The sequence below is a fragment of the Ammospiza nelsoni genome, chromosome 1, assembly GCF_027579445.1.
Source record: "Ammospiza nelsoni isolate bAmmNel1 chromosome 1, bAmmNel1.pri, whole genome shotgun sequence".
Lineage (NCBI taxonomy): Eukaryota > Metazoa > Chordata > Aves > Passeriformes > Passerellidae > Ammospiza > Ammospiza nelsoni.
The window spans coordinates 150,614,540-150,629,976 of record NC_080633.1 but is presented as its reverse complement, the minus strand read 5'-3'; the positions used below and the strand labels follow the sequence as shown (position 1 = coordinate 150,629,976).

Sequence of the window (15,437 nt, the reverse complement as noted above, 5' to 3'; positions counted from 1 at the left end):
AATACCTTTTTAATGCAGAGAAATCTCCCCTTCCTAGAAGAAGCCTGCCTAGTCCTGTAGACACTCTTGCAACAATGTTTTTGTTCTTATGGATATTCAAGAAAAGCAGCTTTAGCATGAGAAAGATTAATTCACTGAGGATGTTTTAGGTAATCCGTCTGTGTTATCTGATAGTAACCTCCAATAAAATGCTTTTGGGAGGTTAGATGCCTTTCAAACAGCATTTGCTTGTTGTTTTGGGTGGGTTGGTTTTGGTTTTGTTTGGCAGGAGTTGGGAATAATATCTCACAAGGGCAACCAATGTTCAAGGTATTTAAATGTACATTAGCATCTCTACTGCCTTTACAACCTGCTTGTGGTAGTCCCAGCTGCCTTGTAACAAATATAGAGCGGCTGCTGAAACCATTGATTCCTCTTAACCACTCTGCCTTGGAAACTTGTCTCTGTGGGGACTTAGAGAGGTGCAGGACCCATGATCTGGATGAAATGAGGATGCTTAGAGTCCCATGGATGAGATCTGCCTCCATCTCACAGAGCAGCTCTGTCCCTTGGGTTATATGTTGAGTTTCCCTTGGAGCATGGCAGCTGTCTGCTTTGCAGGAAGAATGCAGGAAAAGTTGTTGGGGCTGACAGAGCATGACTGAATTGTCAGACTCTGACAGGGCTAAGCCTACACTGGCTGTTGGGTTTGCTTTCAAATATTTCCACCTGCAGGAACCTCTACAGCGATGGCGCTGATGTGACAGCAGGGTACAAACACTTCTGTGGTGCAGGAGTGCTGCAGGTCTCACCCCAGAGTGTCCAGATGTCTGTCTGCTGTTGAAGTGGCATGGAGGCTGGAGCTTGTGCATCCTCTAAGAGGAGAGCAGCTGACAGTCATTCCCAAATTAGGTAAAAATGCCAAATTCTGGCAAGCCTTTGCCAAGTATTTCATAGTTCTCCAGAGTCACAAATGGAAGAGGTTTGTGTCCTCTAAATATTGCCCTGCTAGCTGGGTTTCATGTATCGAGTCCAACTGCCAAGCACTTGTAACCTCTTATTATTTTAGTGTACATGTCAGTAAATATCTTATCCTGACAGTTCTAACAGGGTTAGAGCTTGGCAAAACACATTCTAAAATAGCATTTGTTCATGGTCCAACATCAAAATGTCCTGATCAAGCTGCTCTTAAATGTGACCATCAGCTTTCTCTGGGGCTGCTTATAAACCAGCTATCTAAAGCATTTTATTTGCACTAAAATGGATGGGTTATAACTTGGCCTAAATACAGTCTGTTTATTACCTGTATTTCTGTCTCCTACAGTGTAACTCTTTTGTGGTGTGGGTTCCCTTCTTTGTTAAAAGTACTGGTTGTGGAAGTTCTTACTGTATTGATCCTAAATGCTGTAAATAAGGTCTGAAATCAGTCTGGTGATGCAACCCTTTAAAGTGCTGATTTTTCCATATTATTGACCAAACAGTAATTCTCTGATTTTAAGGTTTAATAATTATTTGGGTTAAGAGGAAATTATTAATTTTGTTTGTCTTGTTTTGTAATCTTACACCTTACTTAAAATACACAGGCTGTGCATCACTGCTAGGTCAGTTCAAATGTTTATTTAAATAATTGAGAAACGAAATCAAATAGCTCCACTTCATGGCAGTGTACATAAACACGTCTGTCACACTGGTATTTGGGACAGCCTCAAAAACTGGAGCAGGGATCTGCTCAAGTGCTCCAGCAATCCTTTTTATGGAGTGTGCTTTCTCCACGTTTGTTTGTAATTATTTGTGCTGCTAAAGGGAGGCGCTGGAGGTGTTTACCGAAGGTGCTGCACCCTAAACCTGCAGTTTCCTCTGTTAGCACCACCTCGTGCATTGCAGATGTGGGGCCAGAGGGGTGGAAAGCAGCTCTTTACCACACCCTTTGCAGCAGATTTAGGAGGAGGTGGAATTCTTTTGGTGCCAGGAAGTAAGAAAGAAATAAATGTTATCTCTAAACACCTTTTATTCCTTTCTTTCAGTACTGAAGTGATGAGTTCCATTTAATACTTCATCAGGGGGTGTTGGAGTATTTTCCTTGGCTCAGATGGAGGGAATCTCGGCAAAGCTTGCGTGGGGAAGAGAAGGAATCTCTCTCCCTTGTGCTGACAGGAGACAATTTGCAGCAATCGAGATGAGTCGGTGTGGGCTCAGACTGCAGGTTAGGCTGTAAATGCTGGTTTCTTTACCAAGCAATCACGGTGATGAGGTTCCCCTTTGATCTGTGAGTCCACTCAAACACGGCAAAATGAGAGCACTTAGTGCAAGATGATATAACCAGTTATATGTACTTGTTTACAAACCCTTTGGAGAATCTGAAATGTGAGAAACCCTCTTCTGAGTTGTTTTGGTTTTTCTCTGAGGGAGTAAATATTTCCTCAGAGTTACTAAAATCCGGTCAAAACCTGACTTCTCCCTCTTTGTTGGAGGGTGAACAAAATTCTGGGGATGTTTTCAAAAGCTTCCTTTAACAGAGTTTTCTGAGATTGAATGATGGTAATGCGTTTAAGGACTGGTAATTGAAGATAATTCCAATGAATTAGACTTTGCAGACATTAATGATATGCTAGAGGAAGTCGGCTTATGAAGATCTACGCTGTGCTCTTTTTTTGTCTTGATCTATTGAATAGCTTCTGTAATTGTCTAATACATATTCTGTCAGTATTTGGGTTTCTGAAGTATTTGCAGCCTGAAGAAACCAGCCTGTGAATTTTTAGGCAGTGAATGTGATTAGTTTAAATGCCAGTATGTGGAAATAATGTGCTTTTCACAGTAGCATCTGCAAGGGATGTCTAACTTTGCAGATACAGTCTAAGTAATCAGTCCTGGCTTGACTTTTTTAATGGATGAATATTCATGCTAAACTCTAGTCTCAACCTATTATAGAAAGTATTTCTTATTCTGGAAAATCAGCAAAGGTTGCTCTGGTGAATTCCATTTTTCCCACTGCAATTGTGAGGACAGCCTTGGTTGAAAGAACTTGCAAAAAAATGCTACTGGGAACAATGTCCCAGTAGGATTATTCTGGCACCACCTGCCCTGCTGGGTTAGACATTGCCCTTCCTTCTGCAGGAAGGTGGGATTGGTGCAGTTAATCCACTTGGTTGTGTATTAAGATGTTTGCTGATGATAGCCTTAATTTTGTTTTCTTCTGTTGTTCTACTTCACAGAGATAGAGGGAAAAAATCTGTTTAATTCTGATGGGAGATAACATTTGGGGTCAACATGGTTTAAAAACTTGAAGATCTTTTAATAGGACATTCCAAGCTGTACCATAGCTTTAGCTCAAGCCAGAGTGAAGTTTGTGCTTATCTGACCAAATCAGTGAATTTTCTTACTGCCTTGCAGCAGTGTTAGCCCATAACACCATGTTTACACACTGGCCTGAGTGATCTCTGTCCCCATGAGGTTTTGAGTTCTGTGCTTTTGTGGTGACTTGGTTGCTAGCTTTTGGTTTTGAAAGCTCTTATTGCTTGCTGTTTTGCCCTTTACCTAATTTTGGGTGTAGGACCTGCTAGTTGGAGATGCAGCCATCACAAATCAGGCATGCCTATGTGTTTGCTGTCCTGTGAAACTGCTTCTTAGTGCTTGTTTTCTTCCCAGCAGCCCTGGTCTCAGCTGTTAGGTTTTCCATTAGCTCTGAAGGCTTCTCACTGCTATTTATGCACATTCTCCCTTAGCTGTTTACTTGTTTCATGTATCTGTATTAATAAACATGAAGATAATGTGAGTATATATGACTTTTTTACATATCAGTAAATCAAAATACAAGTTAAATCAGATAATGACACCTCTCCAGTTTAACAAAATGAACTATTTCCTACTAAAAACAGCAGCAGCCGTGATTTAACAATGTAATCTGATCTAATATTAGTAACAGGCTGTGCCTTTAGGGAGCAGTATAATATCCAATCCACTGAATAAAGTCTGTCTCACATTAAATTTTGGATCTCTCTTAAAAAGATGGCGTCCCAGAAATGTTGCAGTAATTGCATAAAGACCCATGATTTCCTACTTATTTTTCCCAGTAATGAATGGAGAAATTATCTTGGCCCCCAAAATACAAATAATGATGAAATAGAGCTGTCTTACAAAGCTGTTCTCCCTAATGTCACAAGCACTTTCACCTCTCCACCTTAGCTCTTGAGCTTTCTATTCCTCCTCATGTGTCCAGGCAGGAAAATTCCCACCTGGGGAGTTTGTCCTGCCCAGATTGCCATCTGTGACTGCAGCACCACCTCTTCCAGCAGGAGCCAGAATCTTCCTCTTGGTCATTTGCTGAGTAAGCGTGAGGGGTGGAAAGAGGGTCCCAGGAAAGCCAAGGGGGTTCTAGTCAAGGCCATGCTTTGTGGAAAGAAGGAAGCAGGAAACTCTATGGAAGATTTAACTTAGGCAGGGCTGGAGTTTGTAAGCCTGTCAGGCTTTAATAATTTCTGGAATTTTGTATACATACTGAGGAAAGGGTGCAACAAGTCTTCATTAACCCTTCCAAAATCAAGCTGTTCACACCCTTCCTTTTATGTTTTGAGTTGTGGTTTGGATATTTATTTGTTGGGGGAGTAGAGGATGTCAGATGTTCAGTGTTAAGAGTAGAAAAGCTGCCAGCATCATCTGCTTCTCTCAGATGAATTTGTATTAGAAACATCATGTTTTGGCTTAAACAGCAAGGTTTTAAGAGACATCAACTGACTTAGAGTGTGAGGAGTCCTGAAGGCAGACAAAAGTTTGTGTTGGAAGAAGTGGGAAAAATGCTGTTTCTCTGTGTGAGGTGGATTGCTGCATATTGTTTTAATTCACAATGTGCTGCAGAATGACTTACCCCTGCCCAGACCTTGCTTCTGTGGCCTAAATTGTGTGGTAGCTTCAAAAGTAGGTCATGATGCAAAAGCACTGTGCTGGTTTCCAGTGGCTCTTTACTCTTTTTTTTTTTTTTTCTTTTTTTCTTTTTTTCAAATCTCAGGTTTCAAGATGAACTTGCTAAGAATCTGACCTGCAGTCAGTATTAGTCATAGGATTGTTTGGGCAAGATGTCCTTGTGGAAGAAGCTGGTTTATGCTGTTGTGTTTCAATGCCTTTGATTACCTAAATGATGAATTAGATGTTAGGACATGTCAAATGTGGTTCTTTATTGCACCCAGTTAGCCTTAACCTTTTTCCTTTGGCAGGGTTTTGTGATTCACAACAGGCCAGTCCAGGGTAATGTAAGACTGTTTTAAAGTGAGAGATTGGCTTTCAGAATCTGGAAGTAACACAGCTCATATATGGAAATGTTGTTAAGTAATACATAATATAATTGATTTTTTAAAAAAATATTCCTGAACAAGTGTAGTCTTCCCCCTCTGATAGGGTTAATACAGTTCTGTTTTTAGAAAGTAGTAGCTACAAAGCTTTCAATGTTTGCATTTAGCTGACAGAAGTCTTAAAGAGAATTGAAACAACTCCCTGCCTATAATTGCTGCCCTTTTGAACCAAAGGCCTTATGACTCACCTATATAGAAAGTCACAGAGTTTGTCTACACTTTTATGCTGGAACAACTTCATCAGATCACAGAAGGATAAAATCCTTCCTCTGAACTTCGAGTAGGGCAGCTGAGCACATTTATGCAGCTGGGCCAAAACTTCCAGGTATGTGTTCTAAATGTTTTTCTTCCTAGTGCAGTGACTGAACACTTCAGTATTGACATGGGCCAAAAAAACATCCCTTGTCACCAGTTCTGTTACTATAAACAGCAGCTAATTATTAGCAACAGAGCCACAGAACTGCCAGGGAGAAAATAGCTGCCTGCTGGCCAAGCCAGTGCTGTTCTGCCTTGCATCTGGCCAGTACAAGGGGAATACAAGAGAGGTCTGCCAGCATGTCTGAGGATCCTCCTGCTCAGCAGGTGTCTGGAGCTGGGCAGATGAGTTTGCTTTTTGACCTTGTAGCCTCAGGGACCCACCAACAGCTCCTTTCCTCTGTGAGCTGCAATTTCACCCTGGCTTTGGGTATTGCTGCCTAAAGGGACACTTCCCTCCCTGTCACTGTGGTGTGGATCCCTGCAGCCAACAGGATTTTAGAAAGGATTTCTTTAGCTGCTTGGACATGTTTTTGTCAGCTTTGTTTTCAGCCTGGATCAGTTACAGTGTCTGGTTCACTGCTGTGCTGCTGTGTAGCTGCACAGGAAGCAGTGGGAGTGAGGAACAAGGGGCAAAGAAAAGGAAGAGCAGAATGGTGCTCTTAGAGCAAGCACTTGTTTGTACCAGCTCAAAGTGAAGGAGAAACCTAGAGTGTAAGCAGGTGATGTATTTTATTATGTCATATTTCTTTACAAAATCAGTTGCCTGATCTTACAGAGTAGTTTTTAATGTATTTTGGGAATGGACAAGGCTTTGTAAAGTGGTGCAGCCATGCTTGCAGAGGGATTGAAGGTTAGTCTTGCCTTTAAGAACTGCTCTTTTACAGCAGCATTCTCTTTGTCTGTTGGTGTGGTGGAGCACAGAGCATTTGAACTCAAAACACCAGCAATTATGTTTGGTCAAAATCTATTTTACTCTTGGAAAGGCACAAGCCCAAATGATTTGTCCTTTCACAAGCCAGTCAGATGCCAAAGACGAACCCATTGTGCACTTCACATTGAATTGTGGAAGGAATAATAAGTGAAGTTTGTCTGCAACATGGTGGTGGAAGTGCTCAGCCAAACACTTATGCAGCCTAAAGAAAAGACAGATAAACTCAGAATACCTTTCTTTCTAATGCTAATATTAAAGCTAAACTTAAATCAATCTAGATAACTCTTCAAGATATGGCCAGATTACTTGAAAACCTGAACATAAACCAACTTGGCAGAAAAGTATTTGACAAATAAATGGAATGACTGGGAACATACAGGCTTGTCAATCTGATATGATTCACAGGTGAGATAGTGTGGATGTCTGTGGGATGCACTCATTGAAGCATTGGAGGAGGGTGAGTTGTAAGGCTCTGGGGAGGAATGCAAATCCTCTCCTATTAGACTGGCAGCTTCTGCAGTCTTACTCTTTTTTTCCAAGTAAATATTTGAAAATTTCATGAAGAAGTACAGCTACTTGGGGTTTTTTGTTGTTTGGGGCTTTTTGATGTGTTGAGCAGAATGAATCACTGACATGTCTTAATGTGATGATGACAACTGTGACCAGAATTATTAAAACCTATTTAAATTCTGTAATAACTGATTAATTGATTCTTAGCTATTTTCCCTTGGGAAGGTAGTGATAAGCAATGAAAAGTCATTGTATGCAGTGATGGCTCAAGGTGTCTCTTCATCCTTCCTCTCCTCATCAAGAAGATAAAATTAATTTAAACTGTAGAATCTTTGAATTAGTGTATTTCCAACATCATTAGAAAATAATTCCTGTGAGCAAAACTGAATGCAGCTCTTCATGATTTGAGACAGCTTTGGTCAGTCTGTACCCTTGCATGTTAAAGAAACTCATGATAATGGAAGGGGCAGATCTTGAAGGCAGGAGATAATTACATGAATGACTGGAAGTTAATGCAATAAACTTCAAGAAGAGGATGAGATAAGGGGTATTTTATCTCTGTTCAGTCCTCTCCTTCTTTCCTTAGATATTCAATAGTGCTTGGGCAGAAGTGTTTCCATCGTTTTCAGTTTGCTCATTCCAGTTTTTCATAGGCTGTGCTTATTTTTGTCATTGTCTTTGGTTTTTATAATCAGTGCACACCATCTCTTCTGAGATTGTTTCTTACACCAATAAATGCCTGAGGAAATGCCCAATGGCTTTATAGGAAGAAAATCACCTGAAAGATTTGAAATCTTCTCCTGGAATCCAGTTGGGCCCATTTCACTGTTTTCTACTTGCCAGGTTTATTACAGCTCAGAAAAATACATTTGTGATTATCTGAAACGTGCTGTGTACTCCACAGCTCACAGTCATATTCTTTGGCACTGGTTCAGAAATTCTAGTTACTTGTCAAACAGTGCATTCCAATTCCGTGTTAGCAAGAGAGATCTGGAAACATGCATTAAAAATAGTTCAATCTTAAACAGTTTGGGCAGGATCACTGTTAACCTCATTTTATTTTGGTATTGATGGGTGTGCTACCAGACCTCCAGATGGTGGCATCACAAATGCAGGAACACTGCTTGTCAAACCCCCAAGTCCTGAACTGAAAAACACATTGAGATGTGTGATAGAAGTCATTTGCCCGAGGCATCATGTTGGATAATTATGTAGCATGAGCTCTTTGTGCATCCTAAGCATCACAGTGCTCCCTAGGGAAAAGAAAACCATGAAATTTTGTGGGCTACAGATATGACCTATATAACACTTGCTCTTCTGTGGCAAGCCCTGAGGAAAGGCAGTGATTTTCCTTTGGTTCTTTGATGGTTTACAGGCTCTGTCTGTGAAGAGTTCCTGTTTGAGGATTACTCATTTGTCAAGCCTGTAACATGTTTTGTGTTTGACACAGTTGTATTATGCCTCAGTGGAAGGTAGGTAGTAAAAGTATAACAAAGATAAGATTGGAAGCAATTTGAGAAGCTTTATAAAATTTTGCTTACAGATTAGGTTTTGGACTATATTACTCACCTGTTTTGTTGGAATATTAACTATTGCTTTATATGTTTTTGTCATTGCTAAAACATGGCCAAAGGTCAGAGTAAAATATGTGCAATTTAGCTGACAAAGAGCCAGTGTCATCAGTCCCCTCCTCCCATAAACACTCGGCAAGATCAGAAATATTTCTGTATCTAAAGTTCTCTTCACACCCAACCTGTGTACAATGCCCAACAGGAATCTTTTCCCATGGATGAAATTCTTCCTTTTTCTGCTTTATTTGTTGTTACTTATGAAAATACCCTTGAAAACCAGCCATGAAAAACAATTAGTGCTGGATGCAGACATCAGAGAATTCTGCACTGGTATTTTAATCCAGCTTCTCTTCAGGTGCCATTTACCTTGGTATTCTTTGCTGCATAAAAGCCTCTGTTATATTTACTTCCATCAGGTAAATGAATTTCTCTCCCTCTTTGAGAAGAAAGAATGCCAGTATTCAATCTTGCCAAATTCAAAATGAACTTGGAAAAAAAGAAGCAGAATATATATCAGTCTAAAATGAACATGAACACAACTGAGCAGGGCTTAGGAAAGAACTGAAGACCTTTCTGAGAGGCTCTTGTTATTCTCTGGCTCTTGTATTAGACGTGCACTTGGAGTCAGATGAAAGTGCTGCAGGAAGTCTAGCGTTGTGCTTACCACAAAATTGACATAATGGAACAGTAATTCTCTGTTCTTTTAGATAAAACCTGTCCATTGTGCCTCCTCCTATTGCACTTGAACACTGTAACTGCTTTTTCTGGCATGTTTAAAATGTGCTGTTCTTATCTGTGTCAATTACAGCTTCAAAGTCTACCTCCATCTACCACCCATTATTCCTGGCTCTTAAATTATCTGATCACTCCCCATCATCTTCCACTTCAGAAATAACTTTTTCAGTCATCCCTAAAGAGCCTTGCTCAAATGGGCTAAATCTCAGATATCTGCTTTTGTCCTGCCTCTTTATCCTTTCCCAGAACAAATGCTCCTGGCTTGGTGTCATCCTCCTTGCCATGTGCAGGCTGCCCCAGTGCAGCACAGAACATTCTGGAATGATGAGCTGCCTTCCTCAGTGCCTCACCCTGGAACTGCATATGGAAGGAGGTGTTTAGGCAAAGGGAATTAAATCCTTCACAGGAGGGGAAATCAGGAGTGAGAAAACAGAAGAGACTGTTTAAACCTTTAAACCATGTGCAGGAGAGTAATCCATGACCCTTAGACTGTAATGCAACATAGATGTTCTGCTGAGGTTTGGATAATAAGGGCTCACATGTATCCTTTCAAATTCTACTGAATGTCGTGATGCCTGAGTCTGCCAGCAGTTAAACATTTTATGACTTGTGTGTAATTAAAATAATTGCTCCTACTCCAGAACATGTATTTTGTAGGCTTTACTCTCTTAGAATTCATGTTATGTAAGGTGGATGTGGTTTTTTTAATACACAGACTACTTTACATTTATGATAAACTACTTACATCTTAATTTCTGTTAATTCTGAGTGGGTAGAGAAATGCTTTCCAAGTCCTTTTTGTTCTGAGCTATTTAATGATTATAGATAAAACCTTGAACTTAAAACTTGATTTATACTCTAGTTCAGTAACTTATTTTAACTTTCTCATGTAATTTTAAGATTTGTCCAGCTCAAAATAAAATTTTAGCATTAGTTTGTTGTTGAGGTGGTCAAATGTGAGAGTTCCAGTAATCTTGGGGAGCCTGGAAGAAGACATGTACCAAAAAAGATGCTTTTGAATGGAAGAATAAAATAAACAACTCTCAGGAGGGTGTCAGCAGGAGGGAGTGCTCAAGATGGTGTTCTCATGATGCACTTTCAGTAGAACAGTGTCTCAGTCCCACTGAAACAGAGCAGCTCTTGTGATTAAACACCAACCATGGCCTCTGTTTCCTAAGGCTCAGTTTTAGGCTCACCACTTAATGATCTGGTGTGTGCTCAGGCCCACAAAGAGTTTTTGTGGCCACAACTGAAGAGATGGGGAATTGCAGAGTGGGGACTTCTGCTGAGGCCAGCTTTGCTGCCAGAGCCAGCACTCATGGAACCATCCCTGAGGGGTTTTGTGCTGGGGTCACAGCTCAGTCACCCTGTGTGCAGAGATGTAAACATGCATCCTTCTAATACAAACTTTATGTTATCTTACTTTTTATAAGAAGCTTTGTTTTCTTCTCCTGAGTGTTTAAACACATTTTGATTGGCCTGGTGCAGTATTTGTACATCTGCTTAGATTTTGTCTGTGCCACAAAGGAGGGAAGGTACAGAAGAAAGTTGTCTTACCTGTTTAGAATATATTTTAATAATTTTAGTGTGGAAGATACTGTACCATTCTGCTTTCACAAATTTCAGCAGCCTCACAGGATGTGGGAGTAAGATGGTCTGGTCTTATGTACAGAAAGAAGATGAATTCATATGCTGTGTATATCTTCATTAAAGTTTAAATATTTAAATATCAATACATCATGGCTTATTTTGCTCATACTTCCTTGAGAAATATCTTCAGTATAAAATGGTGTGATAATTACTGCAAAGTAACTTGTAAGTTCCAAAAATCTAAATGGAGATGTGTGTGTGTGACCATGGTAATTGATGAATCATCTTCCTGGCATAGAACTGGAATATCCTATACTGTTTCTGAAATGCAACCTGCTTTAAATTTCCCAGAATTTTAGTCTTGTGCTCTTGTGTTCTGAGGATCTTGGACAAGTACCCTGACATTCTTCTGTGGCTTTGTGTAGGACCACAAACCAGAGGAACTGGAGTACAGTAAAGCATCATTTAAATACAAGGCACAACTGCTTTTCAATGGAAAGTGCAGAGGTAGGAGGGAACGTGGAATAAAGGACCCTACTCTAGGCAAGGACAATGGAAAGCATGAAGCAGGAAATAGGTTATATGGTTAAGGGGGGGACACAATATCCTGAAAAAGCCTATTGAAATTTTTAAATGCTTGCTTTTTGTTGCAGATTAATCAGCCACTCGATGGGGATTAACAGTGGAGCACCTCTTTGTGTCGCCTTTCCACCTCTGTGTAGCACGAATAACAACTTCAGCACTTCTTCAATAATAATTATGAAACTGGTATTAACTGAATGGCAATTATGGATTTTTAACTCTAACTCACAGTAAACCAGCAAGCCATATGTTGAAATTCTTACCAAATAGCTTTTCATTCTTAATGTCTCGTATCTCTACAAGAAGTTGCAAGATACCTGTTTGTACAAGAGGAATATAAGCATTACTTGCCTGAGGAACAGAAGCTGAAAGAGAAGACACCCTAACTTGTTTGTGGAGTTATGGTAGTATTATTTATATAGATATAACAAAGATATATATTTTTTATGGTAATGAAAATGGCTCCTCAGAATGCTGACTCGGAATCTATGCAAGTTCAAGATCTACCTGTGGCACAGCTTCAGAAAGCAGAAACCAAGGAGAATGAGAGTAGGGAGGAGACCATTAGTGAAGGATCCATAGACCGGATACCGATACGCCTGTGGGTGATGCATGGTGCAGTAATGTTTGGCAGGGAATTTTGTTATGCCATGGAGACAGCTTTGGTAACACCTGTATTGTTACAAATTGGTAAGTAATTCTCATTTCTGTGAGTCAAAGCTTTCTATGTTTATTTGCGTTGATTGAAGCCAGGCAAAGAGGGAAGATGCATCTGCCAGCTACAGGTACACAAGGTAAAAAGGATTTTGGTTTTTTCCTTAGTGACTGTAGCAGAGATTCAGCTGTGTGATTATGTTAAAGTGGGAAGGATTTCTACATTCATTCATCTTCTGTCTAATATTGTTTCCCTCTGTAAAAAATGTAACCTGATTTAATTCTAAAATTCTCTACTACAAGGTAAGTGTCCTAGAAACTAGAAACAATGTTAGGCTATAAAGGATTGCAGTGAAGCATTTTTTTAATTTATGGAGAAATGCTTCAGGTTACAGTACTTTACAATATCTAAACAGTTAGATAAATTGTTTTTTTCCAGTGAACTGCTGCATTTATTTCTAACCACTAGAGAGTCTTATTTTGTGTGATTAATCTGCAGTTTACAGCATGTGAATACACATGAATAAACTCTGATACCAATAGCCTTAGATGATAATGGGGTGAATGGTGTGATTTAGAATAGGGGTAGTCAGTGTTAAATTTCATGGTGAGTATTTTCAGTAGGTTTCAAATAAACTGTTTACATTATTAAGAGTATCTGATACTGCCTTTATCAAATACAGAAAGTGGTCAATCATATATCAGAAAATATTACATGACACAGAATGGAAATGCCAGACTGAGTGGGGAGTAAACCAACCATGTGTGTGCACTGTACAATTGTTATATATTTGTATATTTTATGTTTGCTTTGGCTTACCTGTGCAGGTGTGCCTTACAGCTTGCTCAGCTGCGGCCAAACAGAAACACTCAACCAACTGAATAATAATGTTCAATGAATACTATTTACAACATTGTTTAAAAATTTCGAGGTTAGCATCTTGAGTTAATCACATGGGGGGTTTTGTTTGTTTGACATGAGAAAAAGGCATTTTAGATTCATCTTGTGAGCATGTGATGTACAAGTCCTTTCATGCAGTCTCACTGCAGTTAAAAATGTGTTTTCATATTAAATTGCTAGCTGGTTTGAGTGAATAATCAGTACAGTTAGTGCCATGGGAGATGCTGAAGAGTGAAGCCTCTATGTTTTCCTGAAAATGTTAATTTTCAGAGCTCATCAGATGGTCTTCACGGATCTGTTGTTTGCATAGTTAAAACAGATTCTAAAAGCTCCAAAAAAGAGCTTTTCTGATCAACCTGACTTGCTAAATAAAACAGATGCAGCTTCATCTAGGAATGTTTGCAATGTTCATAAATTGTTCTGAGGTTTTACCTTCTGGGTAAACTGAGATTTAGAGACTTCAGTACCTTTTACTGGCAGCATTGATTCAATAACTGTCTACCATAAACTCAAAAACTTGCATCCTGCTTTGCATGGGGAAGATCCCTGCTTTTGTAAGTGACCTGTACATTTTTGTTTGCTTGCTTTGTGCTGGCATTTGGATGATTAAAATGTATGGCTGGCTAAGCTGATTTTACCTTACCATAGGGTAAGGTCAGACAGTAAATAAACCATCCTCCTAATTACTGACCTGTCTTCCAGTTTACATTTCTTTTGTGAGCTTTTCTAGCTGTTTCCTCCAGATAATTGAAAAATATCTCTTCCCTTCCTTCCCTAACTCCAGTGATCAAAATAACATTGGGATTTGGGGGAAGGGAAGAAGAGGGCTCCCATTTCTAGAAAAGCTGCAAATCGACAAAGCTGCACATTGTCAAAGTCTGTGGGGATGCAGCAGTGATGTTCCAAGCCACAGAGATCAGAAATGGAGGTAGCAGTTACAAATGTCAGTGCTTTGGGAGCTAATTGAAATCTTTCTGCTTGGATTCTGTGCCCTCAGCAGGGCTAAAAACAATGTTGGATTCACTGAAGGGTTAAGTTATTCATGGGTGACTTATCTGGCCTCTTTGTTAATTACCTCTTACATGGCTCTGTTTACCTTTATCAACCTCAACATCTGTCTGCCTCAGCAGGAACTATATTTATTCCTCACTGGAGGGGGTTGCAATATAGCTGTTGAACTGATGTAATATTCCCTTTGCTTCTTGTTTTGGTAAAAGCAAAGATCAGTTTCTGTGAGATTAAATTGACTTGAGAAACTATATTTGAGAATTGGCACTTGGGGAAGTGCAGTGACCCAACCAATTTTGCTTATAATACACTGAAGAACAAGAAGCCTCTTGGGTATCCAAAAAAAGATGACTCTTTACAGAATGTGTTGAATATTAACAATTAAACTTTTCACTGTGTGCCTGTGCTTTTCTGTACCTGGGAAAACTTTGATCACTGAAATAATCTGATATTCTTATCAGATATCATCATGAAAACCTTAGCCACATTAATATGGTGTTACACACTTTCTGCTTGCAAGTATTTGACTTTCTTTGCAGTTTGAGTACCCTGGATCAGAGGTGTAGTTATGATTTGGCAGATGCCCAACCTGTCCTACTTGTTCTGTAAGCCACAAGATGTTATCAGCTGAAGGAGATGGTCACTTGGATGGTCCCTTTCCAGTTCAGTGGTGGTTGAACTCACTGTGTTTAAGTTTCCTGAAGTTCTGAAATTTCAACAAGAGAACTTGAAAGCATCAGTGAAAACTGCTTGACTCAATGCATACTGTGAATTGGAAAGGTGCTGAAGCACCCAAATTACTGCACCCCACTGAAAGAAACTCTAATTTCTGACCTTAATCACTGTCTTTATTGCTATAATTGATGTTACATTGCTGTGTCAGAAATGCAGCTCCAAATCTCTGACAGCCTTGTAGTCATAGCTGGGCTTTAGTAGCCTAGCAACAAGTACAAGCCAAGTATATATTACATGTTTTTTTTAATTACAGCTTGCTCTTTGGTGTCTTAGCATTTGCAGCTTAAGAATTCAAAGTGAAGCAGTGAACTTGTTGAGAATTCAAACAATGTAAAAAAATGCCAAATATGAGAATTCTAGTCAGAGTCCAGATGAAATTATATTAGTTGACACTTGCAGAAGTTATAACCTCAAAAAATCTACATTAACTCTTTTGGGACCTGTTCAATAAGCAGTTTCTACCAGCCAGTGTTAAATTTTACTAGAAAATAAGCTTTCAGCACCTTCAGAACTTAAGTTTTACTTGTTCATGAGTCCAAGGATTTTGAGAAACTGACTCGTTATTCTTGACTATTAACACTGCTGTTTGCTTTCCCTGCACAGAAACTACAAATTCCATAGGAGCAGGATGAGGCCTTTGT

The 15,437-nt window shown here is 39.5% G+C and overlaps 1 protein-coding gene across 1 annotated transcript in view; it reads left to right on the top strand.

Moving 5' to 3' along the window:
- The window catches only part of SLC45A4 (solute carrier family 45 member 4), a 62,531-nt gene that overhangs the window by 14,291 nt on the left and 32,803 nt on the right, over window positions 1-15,437 (top strand). The window contains exon 2 of the mRNA XM_059466012.1: window positions 11,570-12,188. Within this exon, the coding sequence (XP_059321995.1) occupies window positions 11,945-12,188 (244 nt within the window). The 5' untranslated portion in view covers window positions 11,570-11,944. The remainder of the gene's footprint in view (window positions 1-11,569; window positions 12,189-15,437) is intronic.